Source organism: Leucoraja erinacea, chromosome 7 (genome assembly GCF_028641065.1).
Source record: "Leucoraja erinacea ecotype New England chromosome 7, Leri_hhj_1, whole genome shotgun sequence".
Taxonomy (NCBI): Eukaryota; Metazoa; Chordata; class Chondrichthyes; order Rajiformes; family Rajidae; genus Leucoraja; species Leucoraja erinaceus.
The window spans coordinates 34,646,206-34,665,748 of NC_073383.1; the positions used below are offsets into that span (position 1 = coordinate 34,646,206).

At 40.7% G+C, this 19,543-nt stretch overlaps 1 protein-coding gene across 4 annotated transcripts in view; it reads right to left on the reverse strand.

Moving 5' to 3' along the window:
- Positions 1 to 19,543, reverse strand: part of LOC129698874 (protein FAM117B-like) — a 79,992-nt gene that overhangs the window by 24,181 nt on the left and 36,268 nt on the right. For 3 of the 4 annotated variants that reach the window (XR_008723741.1, XM_055638241.1, XM_055638239.1), the window contains exons 3-5: positions 17,893 to 17,985; positions 17,409 to 17,522; positions 653 to 802 (exon numbers count right to left, since the gene is read on the reverse strand). Coding sequence is in view for 3 of the 4 variants with exons in the window: in XM_055638241.1 (XP_055494216.1) it covers positions 653 to 802; positions 17,409 to 17,522; positions 17,893 to 17,985 (357 nt within the window). In the remaining variant the exon portion in view is untranslated. The remainder of the gene's footprint in view (positions 1 to 652; positions 803 to 17,408; positions 17,523 to 17,892; positions 17,986 to 19,543) is intronic. The other variant, XM_055638240.1, reaches the window with a different exon arrangement.

Genomic DNA, 19,543 nt, shown 5'->3' on the forward strand with positions numbered 1-19,543 from the left:
AAGTTGAGCTAAAGGGCTTGTTTCCGTGCTGTATGACTCTATAGTGGCACAATACACCTTTATTGCAAACAAGTAAGAGGGGAAGCACTGTGACACTGCTGGTAGAACTGCTGCCTCACAGCGCCAGAGAACCAAGTTCAATTCTGCCCTTGGATACTGTGTTTGTAGCGTTTGCATTCTCCCTGTCACCAGGTGGGTTTCCTCCTTGTGCTCTGACATCTTAGAGACGTGCAGGATTTTTTGGTTAAATGGCCTCTTCAAAATTGTTTCAGGAGCAAATGAGAAGGTGGGATTGCATAGAACTAAGTAAGTGGATGATCATTGGTCGGCATGGAGTCGGCGGGCCGATGGGTCTGTTTTCATCGAAGGTAGACACAAAATGCTAGACTAACTCAGTGGAGCCGGCAGCATCTCTGGAGAGAAGGAATGGGTGATGTTTCGGGTCGAAACCCTTCTTCAGACTGATGCTGCCTGTCCCGCTGAGTTACTCCAGCATTTTGTGTCTACCTTCGATTTAAACCAGCATCTGCAGTTCTTTCCTGCACATACGGATCTGTTTTCATGTCGTGCTCCTAAACTAAACAACTTAAATATCAATGCATTCTCATTATAGCAGTACAGCAGAGGGCGCTCTGAATGAATAAATACTTACAATCATCTGCTCCTCTTTGTCCCCACTTTCCTTTATTATAATCCTCTCAATCTCCTGGTTAAGACCCTCAACGCTGTTGCGGAATCGGGGAACGCTCAACTTTGAAATTGGTATTGTTACGGGAATCAAAATAGTCTTTGGAATAGATGTCTATAACACAAGAAAATGGCACATCAGTACTGAGGAAACAGCACTTCATAAATTAAAATTCTACAAAGTAAAAGCAAAACATAAAATGCAATGTCTGGTTTATAATGACCCACTTGTGAATTCTTAGTCAATCATCTCCAAACTATTTATACTAAGACATCAAAATCTCATTTTTCAAAACCTTTTTATATACATTTCAACATATCTTTATCTTTCCAGAGGTCTATAAAGAACGCACCCAAACTTGTCTCTCTTTAACTGCACCTTGCAATGCCAAGGGTCTAATTGTGTACCCCCCCCCCCCCCCCCCCCCCCCCCCCCCCCCCACCCCACTCCTTGGTGGAAGGTACTTTGCTCTATTTGGTGCTACTTTGCAGTTATCCCATACTGCTGCTTGCTGCTGGCCTCACATATTTTCAACAATTCTGCATAAAATTTCTTGACAAGTACCCCAAGGATCATTAATTATGACACCGATAAGTATGGGTGAGTTTGGACATCTGTTGCTGATACTGAGGTCCACCAATTAAACATTTTTCTCACCGCTATGCTATTCTTTTTTTTTTAAACAATTAAACCTCTTGGGCACTGTTGGTACAACCCCAGCCCCCCTGAAATATCCTGGACAATCACCAAATTCTTTCAGCTTCCTCTCCTCTGTTATTAGGTTTCTGAATGGTCCTTCAATAGGACAGGGTTGTGTCCGATTCACCTCTACCCCATTGTGAACATTGGACTCTGTCTATGTACTGATGTGTTACAATGTTGAGAACTATATTCTGTATTCTGTATCTTCCCCTTTGCTATATCTATTGTACTTGAGTATGAATTGATTGTATTTAGTTTTAGTTTTTAGGGGTAGTGTGGAAACAAGTCCTTCAACCCACCGAGTCCACACCGATAAACGATCACCCATACACTATCTTACAGACAATTTACAGAAGCCAAATAACCTACAAAATCTGCACGTCTTTGGAATGTGGGAAAAAACGGAGAAAACCCACACGGTCACAGGGAGAACTTACAAATTCCATACAGACAGCAACTATAGTCAGAAATTGAGTCTTGGGGGGGGGGGGGTCTCATGATAAAGCCACGTTCTCCAACCATTTTGTTCAATTTCCTCAAACACACCTTTGCCGTTCAAATTTACCAGTATCTTTCCTTGTTGGAATTCCTCCAATCTTGTTTCATAATTATCCAAATACCAAAGAGGCTATCAATGTCGGTCATATCTTTTGTGATTGTAACAAATATTATCCGTCCTTTCTGGCCTGTTGAATATAGTAACTTCACCCATGATGGATTATTTTCCAGTTACCATTACCAAACAACACATTACATAGACCAAGCTGCTTAATGTGCTGATAACTCCCCTCATTAAACCATTTGGACTTACTCTATCACAGTCAATAGACAATAGACAATACGTGCAGGAGTAGGCCTTTCGGCCCTACGAGCCAGCACCACCATTCATTGTGATCATTCACAATCAGTATCCCGTTCCTGCCTTCTCCCCATATGCCCTGACTCCGCTATCTTTAAGAGCCCTATCTAGCTCTCTCTTGAAAGTATCCAGAGAACCGGACTCCGCCGCCAGAATTGCACATACTCACAACTCTCTGTGTCAAAAAATGTTTCCTCATCTCCGTTCGAAATGGCTTACCCCTTCTTAAACTGTGGCCCCTGGTTCAGGACTCCCACAACATCGGTAACATGTTTCCTGCCTCTATCGTGTCCAAATCCTTAATAATCTTATGTTTCAATAAGATCTTCTCTCATCCTTCTAAATTCCAGAGTATACAAGCCCAGCCACTCCATTCTCTCAGCATATGACAGTCCCGCCATCCCGGGAATTAACCTTGTAAACCTACACTGCAGTCCCTCAATAGCAAGAATGTCCTTCCACAAATTAGGGGACCAAAACTACACACAATACTCCAGGTGTGGTCTCACTAGGGCTCTGTACAATTGCAGAAGGACCTCTTTGCTCCTATACTCGACTCCTCTTGTTATAAAGGGCAACATGCCATTCGCTTTCTTCACTGCCTGCTGTACCTGCATGCTTACTTTCATAGACTGAACAAGGACCCCCAGATCCCGTTGTACTTCCCCTTTTTCCAACTTGACGCCATTTAGATAGTAATCTGCCTTCCTGTTTTTGATACCAAACTCCTCTTGTTATGAACATTCCCTTTGTTCAACACAACCCTCCTGCATCTTTCCTAATGGAAACTAACTTGTATATCTCTCTTTCTCAGTTCTGACATAATTGCAGACCTGAAACATTGATCTTTTTGCCCAGAATATCTTCTGACTTTTTCCTGTATCGTGTCTTTGTTTCAGATTTCCAGCATCTGCATTTTTTTGATTTTCACAGAAAATATGTAATTTGGTCTTTCCAATATTTAGCTGGAGTTAATATTTACTCATCAAGCACTTGGTGTCAGGTCACCAAACTGACAACTGGACAGGTCAAGAGATGACAATGTGATAATGCTGGATGCTATTGAATACAGGAAGAAACTCTTTTTTTTTTACAGTTGGTGCCTCGCTACATGGGGATGCAATTGGTTACAGACAGCGGATTTCTCCTTTGGTTTACAGCAAAGTGAGTTTACTCGGCCAAACTGTCTTTATTCTTTAAATGAAAAAATGGGCAATGCTAGAAAATAGATATATCAGGAAAACAATGCTAGAAATACTCAGCAGTTGAGTCGGCATCAGTGGAGTTAAAACATCAACTCAATTTCTCTTTGAACAGATGTTCAACGGGCTAAGTATTTCCATCAGTTTATATTTCTACATTTATCCTTTCTTGGAGTTTTATTTTCAGCGTCTATTATGGCTGCACATTTCAATGAAAGCACGAGATCCTCATGCAGTTCATTCAAAGCAGTAGAACAGAGTAACAGGGCATAAATTTGCACTGACAATTGCACAGTTCTGAGCAATTCAATTTGACAACAGTTAAAATATCTCCCAGCAAAAGTGTGTCTCATTGCTTTCTTGACCAGGAAAGGCTTTGCGGCACTTCGAATGGAACGGGAAGCTCATAAACAGCAAAAGTGAAATATTAACTGTACTATACAACTTACATCTGACAGAAATCTCAGATAACCAAGCATTTAACTAAATTAACCTTTTTGTTCCCATGAAATTAAAAAATGATTTGCATGCCTTTCCTATTATTGATGCGGGTAAAATAAAACATCATATGGATTATAACTGGAGCCCAGAGAATGTAAACATTACATCTCAAACAACCAATCAGGACCTTGCAGAACGACCTGCTCAAAACATTGCCACATCAGAGAGATCGCATTGTGATAGAAATGCTACTACGTCCTCCATTACTGTACACCCTAAAAAATGTAACTCTTGACAACTAAAAACTGTATTTCTCAAATCGAAGATCCTTTAACTCAGAAACTAATATGTTAACAAGTATATGAACCAGTTATGTAGATTAAACTATTTTGTTCCTAATCTGCAAAGTTGATGCACCTTCCTCTACAGTGGAACAAACATTTTTTAAATATAAAATGCATGCCCTTAATTTTTTTTAAATAATAATGCTCAATACATGAAATGCATTTAATGGTGATGTTATCAAGCATGCAATATCTATCGGTTACATAGAATATCTCCAGTAGCAGCATCTTCCTCTTTGACCCACGACTCACTATGCACAATTTATATTCCATTTTTTTCCCTCTAAAGCAATCCCCTCACCTCCTGTATTAATCTGCTTGTAGACATTGCAAATGATAAATTTCACAGCCTTCTGAAGAATCTTCTGACAATGTGAGCATCCGCACATTCCAGGGATGTAAATAGCCTGGCTGGCGCACCTCTCTCCTGCAGCATGGAGTCCTCTCATCAATAAACCTCTATTTGCATATCAATGACGATCCAAGTTTGTGTGGCTTTTACAAAAAATGTGTCCTGCATTTCAAATGACTCTTTTTATTCTTGACTGTTTTACTTCACCAGTTCTGCACAAAGTGCCATGTGCCTCATGGAGCCTACCAGACGGCAGACAGCATGAACTTTCTATTCTGACCAAGCATCCCAGCCCCCTCCATCAGTAGCAGTCACAGCAGAGGTGCTATAAACCCTTTTACCTACAGCTAAAACACGCACTGCGGGAATTAGGGCTATTGAGGGAAGAGTGAATGTTAAGGAAGATATTTTATTGGTTGAAGGCTGATGAGCATCCTCCCCCATCAAGGCTTCAATCAATCGCAGCACACTAAACAATTCTTACAACAGTCAGTTTCACTTTAACCCTTTGACTACAGCAAAGGATGTTTTTGTTTTTAAATCCAGTAGCTCTGTTGATTTACATCCACAAAATATCAAAAAATATTCAACCTCAATTAATGAATTTCAATTAGAAAAATACATGAACATTTCTTTATCCTCATTCTCAATTAGAAAAATAAATCCATGTTCTGGTTTCCCCTCTGGTGAATACAGCAACTGAAGACCAAAAATAACACCATGAGATCCAAATGCACAGCTAAAAATATCTATTATAAAACTATACCCATTAAGAGCTTAAATGTTTCAAACTATTTATGCAATATTATTCCTTCTAAGTCAAGAAGTGAAGATATAGCACCTAGCAGTAGCTTTACAAATATTAATTATAAATTCAGTATTTGAGCTTTCCGGCATTACTTTTCAAATATTATAAATTCAGTATTATGGAGCCATTGCAGGATTGCTTTTCTAAAGCGAGAACCATCTCTTGCTTCCAACCTTTGTCCAAAGCAATCGAAGAGCATGTCAAATTCTGTATGCCATATTGAAATATGGCCAAGTTTCAATATTATGGCGATAGCAGCCAAGTACAAATACATTCAAAACTGGACATCTGTTTATATATTGGCACATGACTTTCACACACTAGTAGCACTGATATTCACTCAAAAATTCAAGATTTTAACATGTCGCACAAAATTCATTTTAAAACGTAGCATGGAAAATGTCCAAAATTTACAAGATGTCAGAATATCGAGCTTGCACATTGTAATTCACAAGCAGTAGTTAAGACAATGTGTTAAATTTCAACCAAATAGAAATGACAAATTCTGAAAAGTTGAAACATAATAAAGAAATACCCAGCAAGTTGAACAGCACATGTGGAGAGAAAAATAACTTTTTAGGTTGATGACTTTAGTTAAAATGCAGAATCACATGCAACTTTGAGAAGGTTATAGTCCATTCAACGTTTCTTGAACAAGTACAGCATTGAGATTTCATCTGTTCATCAAGCAGTATCCTATCAATCCTATGATGAAATCACAAATATTTTTAGCACCTTGAAATACTAATAATTAGTATCAGTATATCAGCAGTATTATTTCAGCATTGACTAAGAATTCCCTCAAGCTAAAAAAAATGGGAAGACCTGTTATAAATCTCACCCTCTTTAGAATTGCCCCAATTCTTGCCCAAAACATCTCCAGGCAAAACTAGATGGTCAAACTTTGCCATGTTGCACGAGTTTCTAACCTCAGCTCCTATCATCAAGCCAATTTACTTCCATGTCTGTAATAATCCCTATTCATGCTTTGCCCACAATCCATCTACTTTTCCAACCTATAGTTTTCAAGGGTCATTGTTTACGTCCTTCCTACAATTTGACCAAACTCACAACAGTGTTTGCAGGTGGACACAAAATGTTGGGAGTAACTCAGCGGGACAGGCAGCATCTCTGGAGATAAAGAATGGGTGACGTGTTGGGTCGAGACCCTTCTTCAGAAGTCACCCATTCCTTCTCTCCAGAGATGCTGCCTGTCCCGCTGACTTACTTCAGCATTTTGTGCCTACCTTCGATTTAAACCAACCAGTTCTTTCTTACACAACAATGTTTGCAGTCTTGCTTTCAAATTAGAAAACTGTGGACAATTCTTCCACTTCAGAGATGTCACAAAATCCAAATTCAAACTCTGGCACAATCATTGAGGGAGCATTCCATAGTCAAAGGTTTCAACTTTCTAATGGTTAAAGATAAGTGCCCTATCTTACATCTCCGATTCCTGAACATTTAAATAGATGCACTAAGAGTCAAATGGTTACACTAAGGCTCTGGCCGGCCTTGAAAAATCACATGGTACAAATCCTACAATGACTGGAGCTCTGGATGTCCTGCACAATATTCACCTCTCAACTATCATTAAAATAGATAATCAGGTCATTTATTTGTGGGGCCTCAATGGGCAGAAATTGACTGTGGCATTTCTCTATTTTAAAACAGTGACTTCACATCAAAAGTATTTTGTTGGTTGCAAAGACATGAGATTGTATCTAGAGTCAGAGTCATACAGCACAGAAACAGGTCCTTCAGTCAACACCGACTATCAACCATTTACAATCCTACATTAAACCATTTTTTCTCATCATCTCTTCCTCAATCCTATCACCACACAATAAAGTCAATTTACAATGGCCAATTAACCTACCAACTCGCATGTCTTTGAGATGAGGGATGAAACGAGAGCACCCACACAAAATCCATGTGCTCACATAGAGAATTTAGAAACTCTACACCGACCACACAGGTTGAACCAGGTCTCTGATACCGTGAGTCAGCGGCTTTACTAGCTCTGCCACTGTGCAAGACCATATTGAAAAACAGTCTCATTATATTTTATATGCTAAAAAAATACAACAATTGATTGATGGAACAATTTATATTTTACTGCTGTGGAGGTTATCAAAACGGTGCATCCTTAATTCCATAGTAACTGACATAAGTTTTTCCTTAGCAATTGGTTTAAAAATCATTGCGTTACTAGAATACAGCAACTTAAATTTATGAACATGCTTATATTGCTTTTCATTGTATATGTTTATACCGTCAGTTTTTCCAGATATGCTCAAGGATATTCTCAAATAGAACTTGACATTAAACTGAAAATGAAATATGTTAAATGACTTAAGTTGTTACAGAAGACTCCTTTCTTTTTTCTTATACAAAAATGTTTACCTTAAAAGGGGAAAGGCAGAGGAGGAGGAAGAGAAGGTTTGTAGGGAATATAGAGATTGAAGCCCAAGAGCACAAGGCACAGCTGCCAAATAAAATCCACAATGCTCATCCAAACTAGGACCGGCACAGACATTTGATGAGCAATCTGGAAGGGACATTAACAGAAGTGGGATCCAAAAAGAAACCTGCAATCCATTATCTATTCTCAGCTCTAGAATACCCTTTCTATAACTGTACAAATCTCTACATTTCCCTTTTTTATTAACCCAGTCATTAAAATGTCATCGACCTAACTATTATGTCTCTTACGCTCAGTGTCAATTGCTGCCTGACTAAACGTGGTCGTAGTGTCGGAGAGCAGGAGGAATCATAGAGGGGGTGCAGCGAGAGAGGATGTTGTAGAACTCTTGTCAAGAGAAAGGAGGAAAACATCTTTAAAGTAAGCATACCTTGAGGAGATTTTGCAGTGGAGCAGATAAAATGTGTAGGAAGGAACTGCAGATGCTGGTTTAAACTGAAGATAAACACAAAAAGTTGGAGTAACTCAGCGGGACAGACAGCATCTCTCGAGAAAAGGAACAGGTGATGTTTCGGGTCGGTCTGAAGAAGGGTCTCGACCCGAAATGTTCCTTCCTACACAGATTTATTAAAACTGGTGCACACCAGGCAGGCACGTGCCGTCAGGGCAGGCAAGGTAGTCACTGCCTACCCCGACTAAAATTATAAAATGGTAATTACTAAATATAAATAGTAAAGGCATGGGAGAATTATGCCTATATAAGAGATTGATCTCTTAGGTAGGCATAATTCTCTGTGCCTTTCATCCGCAGTACTTGCAATTTGCGAAGGTCTGTGCAGCCCACGTGCCATCAGCGCTGCTTGAAGCAGTCAATGACAAGCAGAGCTGAAGGCAGTTCCTTTCACAGCGTTTGGGGAGTCTGGCCAGCGGTAAAGTTGCGGGGAGAGCAGGAGTGTTGAGAAGGAGGGGGTCGGGGATCGGGGATCATGCCAGTAACCCACTTGCAACGCTCCAGGCACGGAGCCACCGCATTGAGGCCGGGGGGAGGAAGTAGTTCGGGTGGCTCAGCTCCTTCTGCCGGCCCCCGCTCAACTCTGGCAGTGCTCTCCGTCTGAAAACCTCTCTCCTGCCACTCCTGGCCTCACTCATGTCAGTCGCTTCCCGCAAATCCTTAAATTCCGACAGCGCGATTGAGGTTACTCGGCTGTGGGAATTTAAGGATTTGCAGGAAGTGGCTGACATGAGCGAAGTCAGCGAGCGACAGGTGAGAGGTGTTCAGACGGAGAGCACTGCCAGAGGTGAGCGGACCGGCAGAAGGCGCTGAAATGGCGGCCAGTCCTGCTGTCGGTCCCGGCGGCCGCTGGCAGCCACCCGAGCTGCTTCCTTCCCAGGCCACAATGCGGTGGCTCCGCGCCCGGAGCGCTGCGGCAGCGGTGAGTGAGTGAGTTACGCGCATGATCCCTGACACCCTCCTTCTCAACACACCTGCCCTCCCTGCAACTTGATCCCTGGCAAGACTCCCCACACGTTGTGAAAGGAACTCTCCCCCCAATTGGTCCCTTGAACAAGTATTGTCATTATTGTCACTGCAAGGTGACTTGGATAGGCTGGGTGAGTGGGCAAATGTTTGGCAGATGCAGTATAATGTGGATAAATGTGAGGTTATCCATTTTGGTGGCAAAAACAGGAAAGTAGACTATTATCTAAATGGTGGCCGACTAGGAAAAGGGGAGACGCAGCGAGACCTGGGTGTCATGGTACACCAGTCATTGAAAGTAGGCATGCAGGTGCAGCAGGCAGTGAAGAAAGTGAATGGTATGTTAGCTTTCATAGCAAAAGGATTTGAGTTTAGGAGCAGGGAGGTTCTACTGCAGTTGTACAGGGTCTTGGTGAGACCACACCTGGAGTATTGCGTACAGTTTTGGTCTCCAAATCTGAGGAAGGACATTATTGCCATAGAGGGAGTGCAGAGAAGGTTCACCAGACTGATTCCTGGGATGTCAGGACTGTCTTATGAAGAAAGACTGGATAGACTTGGTTTATACTCTCTAGAATTTAGGCGATTGAGAGGGGATCTTATAGAAACTTACAAAATTCTTAAGGGGTTGGACAGACTAGATGCAGGAAGATTGCTCCCGATGTTGGGGAAGTCCAGGACAAGGGGTCACAGCTTAAGGATAAGGGGGAAATCCTTTAAAACCGAGATGAGAAGAACTTTTTTCACACAGAGAGTGGTGAATCTCTGGAACTCTCTGCCGCAGAGGGTAGTCGAGGCCAGTTCATTGGCTATATTTAAGAGGGAGTTAGATGTGGCCCTTGTGGCTAAGGGGATCAGAGGGTATGGAGAGAAGGCAGGTACGGGATACTGAGTTGGATGATCAGCCATGATCATATTGAATGGCGGTGCAGGCTCGAAGGGTCGAATGGCCTACTCCTGCACCTAATTTCTATGTTTCTAATAAGATGACCACTGATTCAACTTGTCCCGGTGTGCTCCCGTTTTCCCCACCATCTCTCCACCTGCCATCACCCTTCACCCCCCACCCATTCAGTAATTCAGAATGAAGGAGAATTGGAAGCCTTGGGCAAATTGAATTGTTACGGTCTTTATTTTTATTTTTACGGAGAGAACAATCTGCGCATGCGCGGTTTAAGATTTTTTTTTTAAAGTCGACTGACTGCCTACCCCGAGTAATCACTCACGGCACGTGCCTGACACCAGGAGACCAACCAAAGCTGACCTCCTGTGTGTGACTTTGGTATGGTTTTTATATTCTCAGATGACAATAATACGCAGAAACTTGATTAAGAGTAAAACTAGGTCTTGATTACAGAATGGAGCTCAGTTGACAAGATTACACAGAACCTTGCTTAACTATAAAATGAGGTCTTGATTACAGAATGGAGCTTACAGAAAGACTTAATTAGGTAGCAAACAGAATAAAATGATTATCCACAAGTCTAACCGTTGACAGTAGATCCAATTTTATGTTACAACAATGGGTGCATGCTATAACATGATCCTTGAAGTTCCTGAAACGTGGGTGTCATCACTGATGCATTCAATGTCTCTGGTGTTAGGCTTTGTCTGCAGTACTCTGTCACCACCTTAGCACAATCCACATTCCTATTTATTAGTAGCCCTCCATTCTTTCCTCTACAACAATCAGGCCAGGAAGTTAGAACATTGATGAGGACTCATCTCTTGTTCGCCGACAAATCAATATCGGCTTGAACCAACCATTTAACATGTCTACTTCCTTTGGTCACGTTTGTACCTCAATTTCTTATCTAATACGCACCTAGACTCAAGAGATCTGAAAAAAATATCAGAACCAATGAAAAGAAGATGATACAGAAGATTAAGATGTCGGGGATTTGCGATGACTTGATTGTATGGATTCAGAACTGGCTTATTCAGAGAAGACAGACTGTTGTGGTGGAATGTAGATATTCTGGCTGCAAGTCTGTGACCAGTGGAGTTCCGCAGGGATCTGTGCTATAACCTCTGCTGTTATAAATGATCTAGATGTACATGTAAATGGGTTGGTGGGTACGTTTACTGATGACACCAAAATTGAACTGCATTGATCTGCAGAGAGATCTTGGTGTCTAATGCCATAGCTCACTAATTGTGGCAGCACAGGTCGATAGGGTGGTAAATAAGGTGTATGGTATGCTTACCTTCATTGCTAGGGCCATTGAATGTAAGAGTCAGGAAGTCGTAATGCAGCTATAGGACTTTGGTTAGGCTACATTTGGAATATTATATGCAATTCTGGTGGCCCCATTACAGGGTACACAGTCAGAACCTTTTTTCCCAGGGTGGAAATGTCAAATGCTAGAGGGCATGGCTATAAGATGAGAGGGGGTATGTTTAATGGAAATGCGTGGGGCAATTTTTACAGAGAGTGTTGGGAGCCTGGAACGTATTGCCAGGGGTGGTGGTGTAGTCAGATACAATAGTGGCGTTTAAGAGGCTTTTAGACACATGGAAGTGCAGGGAATAGAGGGATATAGAACATGTACAAGCTGATGAGATCAGTTTAACTAGGCATCATGTTTACATAAACATTGTGAGCCAAAGGGCATTTTCCTGTGCTGTTCTGTTATGTGAATAATATATATTTTTAAGTACCCAATGAAGAATTCAACTAGGAAGCAATGGACAAGGCATACAAACAGATGGGGAATTGATGCATGGAGCACACTTGGTAAAGATTTTACATAGAACAGTGTAGCAGAGGAACCGTTCTTTGGCTCACAATATATGTGCTGAACATGATGCCAAACCAAAGTTTTATAAAGCTACAAATTGGCTTCCTCAATCTTACACTTAACCTTCGAAAATAATTGCAAAGAGACTTGCAAATACCCTACCATACCACTCTATTTACCTGTGTTGCTACTTCTATGGGCATCAATGCAGCTAATAATATTGCCATTAACTTTTTATTTTCTCTTACATTCGACCTCCCTAAATCAAACATTCCACACTTGTTCAGACTAAACTCCATCTGCATTTATCTGCCCATGTCTGTCACATTCTATATCCCGCTGCATCCTTTGACGGCCTTCCTCACTGAACGAAACTCCATCAATTTTTGTGTTGTCTACAAACTTACTAACCAACCCAAGTTTGGGTATCAAAGGTATGCAAGTTTTTATATCCGAAACAGAGGTCGCAGTGGAGATCCTTGTGCATCATCACTGTAACAGACCTCCAGCCAGAATAACATCCTTCCACCGTGACCCTCTTTCTATGGATAAGCCACTTCTGAATCCAAGTTACATAGTCACCATGGATCCCAGACATCTTAATCTTCTGGACCAGCCTACCATGTGGGACTTCATCAAATTATTGGGGTAAGGAGCGAGAGATAGATCAGCCATGATTGAATGGCGGAGTAGATTTGATGAGCCGAATGGCCTAATTCCACTCCTATCACTTATGACCTTAAATGCCAATCTAAAATCTGTTTGCACAACATCCACTGCCCCAATCACTGTTTCTTCACAAATGGAGAGACTGGTTTTTGAAATCTGAAAAAAGTAGAGGCACAATTTAGTTTCTCATGTAATGCAAGTTGCCATCTGTCTTTCAAATCTCTTGCAGAAAAACCAAACTCACATCCTAAAGTAATTATAACCTAATAAAATATTCAAATATCTCGAAGGAACCCAAGTTTCAGACTCCCCTGCAAGTAACGGATGGAATTGAGCCTGAGGAATTTGTTATCAAAAATAAGTTCATTTAATCGTATTCTTTTGTCTGATTTATATGGGGCATAAAGTAATTAACCTATTTGAAGTTCATGTGTGAAAATGTAGCGCTTATATTTTTGCTTAATTTTAGCAATTGTAAATATCGCCAGTAAATTGGTCTGAGAAATTAATTAAAATCAAATGTATTATATTCTCTTCTCAAAATTATTTACTTGTACACTATCCATTGCATTGTTCATGGTCTTCCATACAAGTCGTGCTCTTTCTCAGACTAGCAGTCTATACTATAGTTAACCATTTTTAACACACCACTTGAGGCAGCAAAATGCCTCATAATAAGATACAATTATACGACAAAACTACATTGGAGAAAAAGTACCAAGAGAAAACAATAAGGTGCTATACAAACCAGTGGCATGTGACTGTAGAACGCATCAATTGGAGCTTTATCATTATGAATGAGCATCAAGCTTAATGCTTGTTGTTAGAACAGTAGAGAAACACAATTGAATTGTTGTAAACAAAGTCTTAATCTGGGAGCAGGTTTTGTGCCATTGAAATTCATTTGCTGAGATTTCAAGATCTAAACTTCTTAACACTGCTGCACAGCAAATATGTTTAACATCCTTAGAGTTAATGGTTGTTCCACATTTCAGTATAATAATATAAATTTACACCATGGATTTGTTTTCTTGCATTTGTCTTTGAACAGAGTTTTCACAATAATAAAAATATCCATGATTTACAGAGAGTCATTGAGTCATACCACATGGAAACAAACCTTTCGGCCCAACTTGCCCATGCCGACCAATATGCCCTATTCACACTACATTTGGCCCATATCCCTCGAAATGTATCCTATCCATGTACCTGTCTAAATGTTTCATAAATGTTACGCTAGTATCTGCCTCAACTATCTCTCCAACAGCTTGTTCCATACACCCACCACCCTTTGTGCAAAAAAGTTGCCCCTCAGATTCTCATTAAATCTTTCCCCACTCAACTTAAACCTATGTCCTCTGATTCACGATTCCCTTAACTCTGGGCAAACGACTGTGCATTTACCAGATTATTCCTTTTATGATTTTTTACACCTGTATAAGATCACTCCTGGCACCATCCCCCAACACTACATCGATGACCGCATCGTGGCTGCCTCCTGCACCCATGCAGAACTCATTGATATCATCAACTTCATCTATACTTTCCTCCTTTCCTTCAAATTAACTTTGACGATCTCTGACATCCGGGCGTATTACTTCCTGGAGCTGACACGGTTAATTTTACTGTAGGGTTCCCCCTTGTACCCATAAGAAGTTCTCACTGTCAGCATTTAGCATCATGGCTGTAATCTCTAAACCTTTGTCTTCAGGGGTCTTACCACAGTGAAAGTAAAACTCTTCCAGCTACTTCTGAGTGGTGGATATATGGAAATAGATGCCAAAGAAGATAGTTAAGGCAGATACCATAACAACATTTAAAAGACATTTGGACAGGTACACAGATAGGAACAGTTTAGAGGAATGTGGTCCAAATGTACGCAGGTGAGACTAGTGTAGATGGGGCATCTTGGACAGTATGGGATGTTGGGCCAAAGGGCCTGTTTCCATGCTGTATAACTCTATAACTGTGATGGCAACATGATGAGCATAAAAACCACAATGTGAACTTGAATGCCTTCTGTTTCAAAATAAGTTTTCTTTGGTCAAATAATTTTGGGGATTTACTATGCCTTTCCAATCTTGCATATCTGGCAGATCACCTCAATCAACTTAATTAGTTTTCAGGTGTGTATATCTAAGATTGTAGGAAGATAAAGGTACAGTGCCCTCCACAATGTTTGGGACAAAGACCCATCATTTATTTATTTGCCTCTGTACTCCACAATTTGAGATTTGAAATAGAAAAAATTACATGTGGTTAAAGTGCACATTGTCAGATTTTAATAAAGGCCATTTTTATACATTTTGGTTTCACCATGTAGAAATTACAGCAGTGTTTGTACATAGTCCTCCCATTTCAGGGCACCATAATGTTTGGGACACAGCAATGTCATGTAAATGAAAGTAGTCATGTTTAGTATTTTGTTGCATATCCTTTGTCTGCAATGACTGCTTGAAGTCTGCGATTCACGGACATCACCAGTTGCTGGGTGTCTTCTCTGGTGATGCTTTGCCAGGCCTGTATTGCAGCCATCATTAGCTTATGCTTGTTTTGGGGGCTCGTACCCTTCAGTTTTCTCTTCAGCATATAAAAGGCATGCTCAATTGGGTTCAGATCGGGTGATTGGCTTGGCCACTCAAGAATTTACCATTTTTTAACCTTGAAAAACTCCTTTGTTGCTTTAGCAGTATGTTTGGGATCATTGTCTGGCTGTAAAATGAACCGCCAGCCAATGAATTTTGAGGCATTTGTTTGAACTTGAGCAGATAGGATGTGTCTATACACTTCAGAATTCATTAAGCAACTACCATCAGCAGTTGTACCATCAATGAGGATAAGTGACCCAGTACCTTTAGCAGCCATACATGCCCAGGCCATAACACCCCCACCACCGTGTTTCACAGATGAGGTGGTATGCTTTGGATCTTGGGCAGTTCCTTCACTCCTCCATACTTTGCTCTTGAAATCACTGATGTAAGTTCATCTTCATCTCATCTGAGCACAAGACCTTTTTCCAGAACTGTGGTTGCTCTTTTAAGTACTTATTGGCAAACTGTAACCTGGCCATCCTATTTTTGCTGGTAACCAGTGGTTTGCATCTTGCAGTGTAGCCTCTGTATTTCTGTTCATGAATTCTTCTGCGGACAGTGGTCATTGACACATCCACACCTGACTCCTGAAGAGTGTTTCTGATCTGTCCGACTGAGGATTTTTCTTTATTATATAGATAATTTTTCTGTCATCAGCTGTGGACGTCTTCCTTGGCCTGCCAGTCCCTTTGCAATTAGTAAGCTCACCAGCGCTCTCTTTCTTCTTAATGATGTTCCAAACAGTTGATTTTGGTAAGTCTGAGGTTTGGCTGATGTCTAACAGTTTTATTCTTGTTTCTCAGTCTCATAATGGCTTATTTGATTTTCATTGGCATAACTTTGGTTCTCATGTTGATAAACAGCAATAAAAGTTTCCAAAGGTAATGGAAAGACTTGAGGATAGACTAGGTGCTGAGAGCTCTCTTATACCTGCATTAAGGAGGCCATTAAACACACCTGGGCAATTACAATCACCTGTGAAGCCATGTGTCCCAAACATTATGGTGCCCTAAAATGGGGAGACTATGTATAAACACAGTTGTAATTTCTACATGGTGAAACCAAAATGTATAAAAATATCCTTTAATAAAATCTGACAATGTACACTTTAACTACATGTGATTTTTTTCTATTATAAATCTCAAATTGTGGAGTAAGGAGGCAAATAAATAAATGATGGGTCTTTGTCCCAAACATTATGGAGGGCACTGTACGTCCTTTCATTTTGAGGCTGTGCCCTCTGGTCCTAAACACTCTCACGGCTGAAAACATCCTCACCATATCCATTCTATCCAGGCATTTCATTATTCAATTGGTTTCAATGAGATTTCCCCTCATCCTTCTAAACTCCAACGAGCACAGGCCCAGAGAATGTATGCTCCTCATACGTTAACCCAATCATCCCCAGTCATCCTCTTAATCTCCTCTGGACCCTCTCCAACACCAGCACATGCTTGCTCAGATATGGGCCACACGATTGCTCACAATATTGCAAATATGGTGTGATCAATGCCTTATCAAGCCTAAGCATTACATCCATGCTTTTATAGTCTAGTCCTCTTGAAATGAATGCTAACATTACATTTCCCATCCTTACTTCAACCTGCAAATCAATGTGGGAATCTTGCACTAGCACTCCCGTCCCTTTGCACCTCTGATTTCTTGGGAATTTAGGGGTTTCCTAAGGGATTTGGCCTAAACTTCAAACAACCGCACTCATTTCATATCAAAGGTTTCTTCTAAAAGTTTGAATTTTAATAGAAAACTCTTTCACCATCAACACTAAGCAGGACTAGTTTCAGATCATTCAACCATACAAATTGGCAAAATGAGTGTTTTAATTTTATTTCAAACTCAAAGGTATAATTAGAACATAGAACCGTACAGTACAGGTAAAAGTCCTTCAAGTCATGCCTGCGCCAACCATGTTGCCAATTTCACATATCCTATCTGCCTACACATGATACTGTATGTATCCCTCTATTCCTGGACTAATTCTGATTTCTTTGTTGCATACATATTTTAATGTACTTCTGATGCTGAGAATGCAGCTACATATGTATCTGGTCTTCTGTGATTTGTGTGACTCTGTGACTTCTGTTGTCTTACCTGTGACTGGTTAATAGCCGCATGGTTGCCATGGAAAGGAGATTGCCTCTCTTTATCTCTATGGTGCCGACTACTCTGTTTGCTACGTTGAAGTTGTTGGCGTAACTTTGCAATCTGGAAAAGAAAAAGTCAGTGCTGTTGAATAAGAATTTAAATAATGGACGTTTCTAATGAAGGTACAAATGGTTTGAACCATCCCTTAAACATTGGACTAACTTAAGGAGCAAACAAGTAATTATGCAGAATCTTCTTTTAACAGATTCAAAGAATCCAATTGCAGACTTTTGTTTGAGAATAGTAGTAAATAATCTGGATGACCATTGATACCCACTGTATCAATTTGCCTACTAAACTGCAAGAAACTGATTAGAGATTTTTTTTTAATTTAAGGATTTCCTCAATTATTGTGATACCAAATCAAACAAAATGTAAGCCAAAAAATGGCATTGAATCCTGCTTGAAAATGGAGAAAAGAAATTCTAACCTCTTTTAATTGGTCATTACTTCCCCAGGATGCAGACCGTTTGTGGGATCCTTTCTTCCTTTCAGAGATCTCTTCCGCCCAGGCATTTGGTGTCTGTAAGGAAGAAACAAATTACTTCTTTGAAAAGCTGCTCATTATACTTCAAAAAAATTGCCAGAAAGAAAAGCCTGGAAATCTCCACCAGGATATACATCACCCGCAGGAAACTATTAACTATTTCAGATAACCTGCGTTTCCAATTTGCATCAGAGCAGGCCAGATCGAATGAAAGATGATCAACCTGAATCACACCAACAGTTATTGCCTAGCCTGTTGGATATTTGCAGCATTTCTCCAGATTTTAAGCATCTGCAATCATATTTCTCAATTTCAGCATTTTGTTTTCCCCTGCTCTCACCTCTTTGTAGTACCTCTAGCCATTAGATGCAATTTCATAGGTTGGAGTTTTGAATATAAGGGTCAGGAAGTCATGATGCAGCTTTATACTACTTTGGTTAGGCCGCCTTTGGAGTACTGTAAGCAGTTCTGCTCGTACCATTACAGGAAAGATTTATAGTTTAGTTTAGGTATAGCGCGGAAACAGGCCCTTCGGCCACCCGGGTTTGCGCCAACCAGCAATCCCTGCACATTAACACTATCCGACACACATTTACCAAGCCAATTAATCTAAAAAATTGTACGCCTTTGGAGTGTGGGAGGAAACCGAAGATCTCGGAAAATAACCCACGCAGGTCACAGGGAAAACGTACAAACTCCGTTCAGTCAGCACCCGTAGTCTGGATCGAACCCGGGTCTCCAGCGCTGCAAGGGCTGTAAGGCAGCAACTCTTCCACTGCGCAACCGTGCCGCCCTGTGAAGGATTTGGAAAGGCTTCAGAGTAGGTTTACAGATTATTGTTGGATTAAGGGGTGTTAGCTACAGGGAGAGGTTAGACAGACTTGGATTGTTTTCTCTGGAATGCCCGAGGTTGCAGAGAGACCTGTCAGATTCTTTTTCCCAGAATGAGAAAATCTAATACAAGAGAGCATAGCCTAAAGATAAAAGGGGTAAATTTAAAGAGATGTGCGTGACAATTTTTTTTTATATACAGAGGGATGCTGAATGCCTGGACATGCTGCTGGGGGTGGTAGTTAAAGCCAATGTGCTAGTGGCAGTTAAAAGAGCTTGGATGGGCATAAGGATGTGCCAGGAATGGAGGGAAATGGGTTATGTGCAGGCAGATAAGTGATGATCTTGGCATCATGTTGGACACATTGTGGACCAAAGGGCCTGTTTTCGTGCTGTACTGTTCTACGTTCAATGTTTATTTCACCCTCACAGCCAGCAATACAATTTATGCCGAAAAACCCAAAGGATTATTCCCTGCCCCCCCCCACACAAAAAAAATTATGTCCATCTGCTGGGTATATCCAGGATTTTGACTTTATTTCATATTTGGAGAAAATGCAGTATTGCTTTGGAATCTTAGTTGGCCTCTTATGGAATTTAAGTTATTTCCTTTCAAAAACATGTATATGATATTCAAGCATTAAAAAACATGCAAAACAATTTTTAATTGTCAGCAGTGGAATAGCGAGTGTTTGAAAATGCAGCTTTTAACTTTCTAATATGGTGTCCCTGCCTTAATTATTCTCCCACCAATCAGCAGATA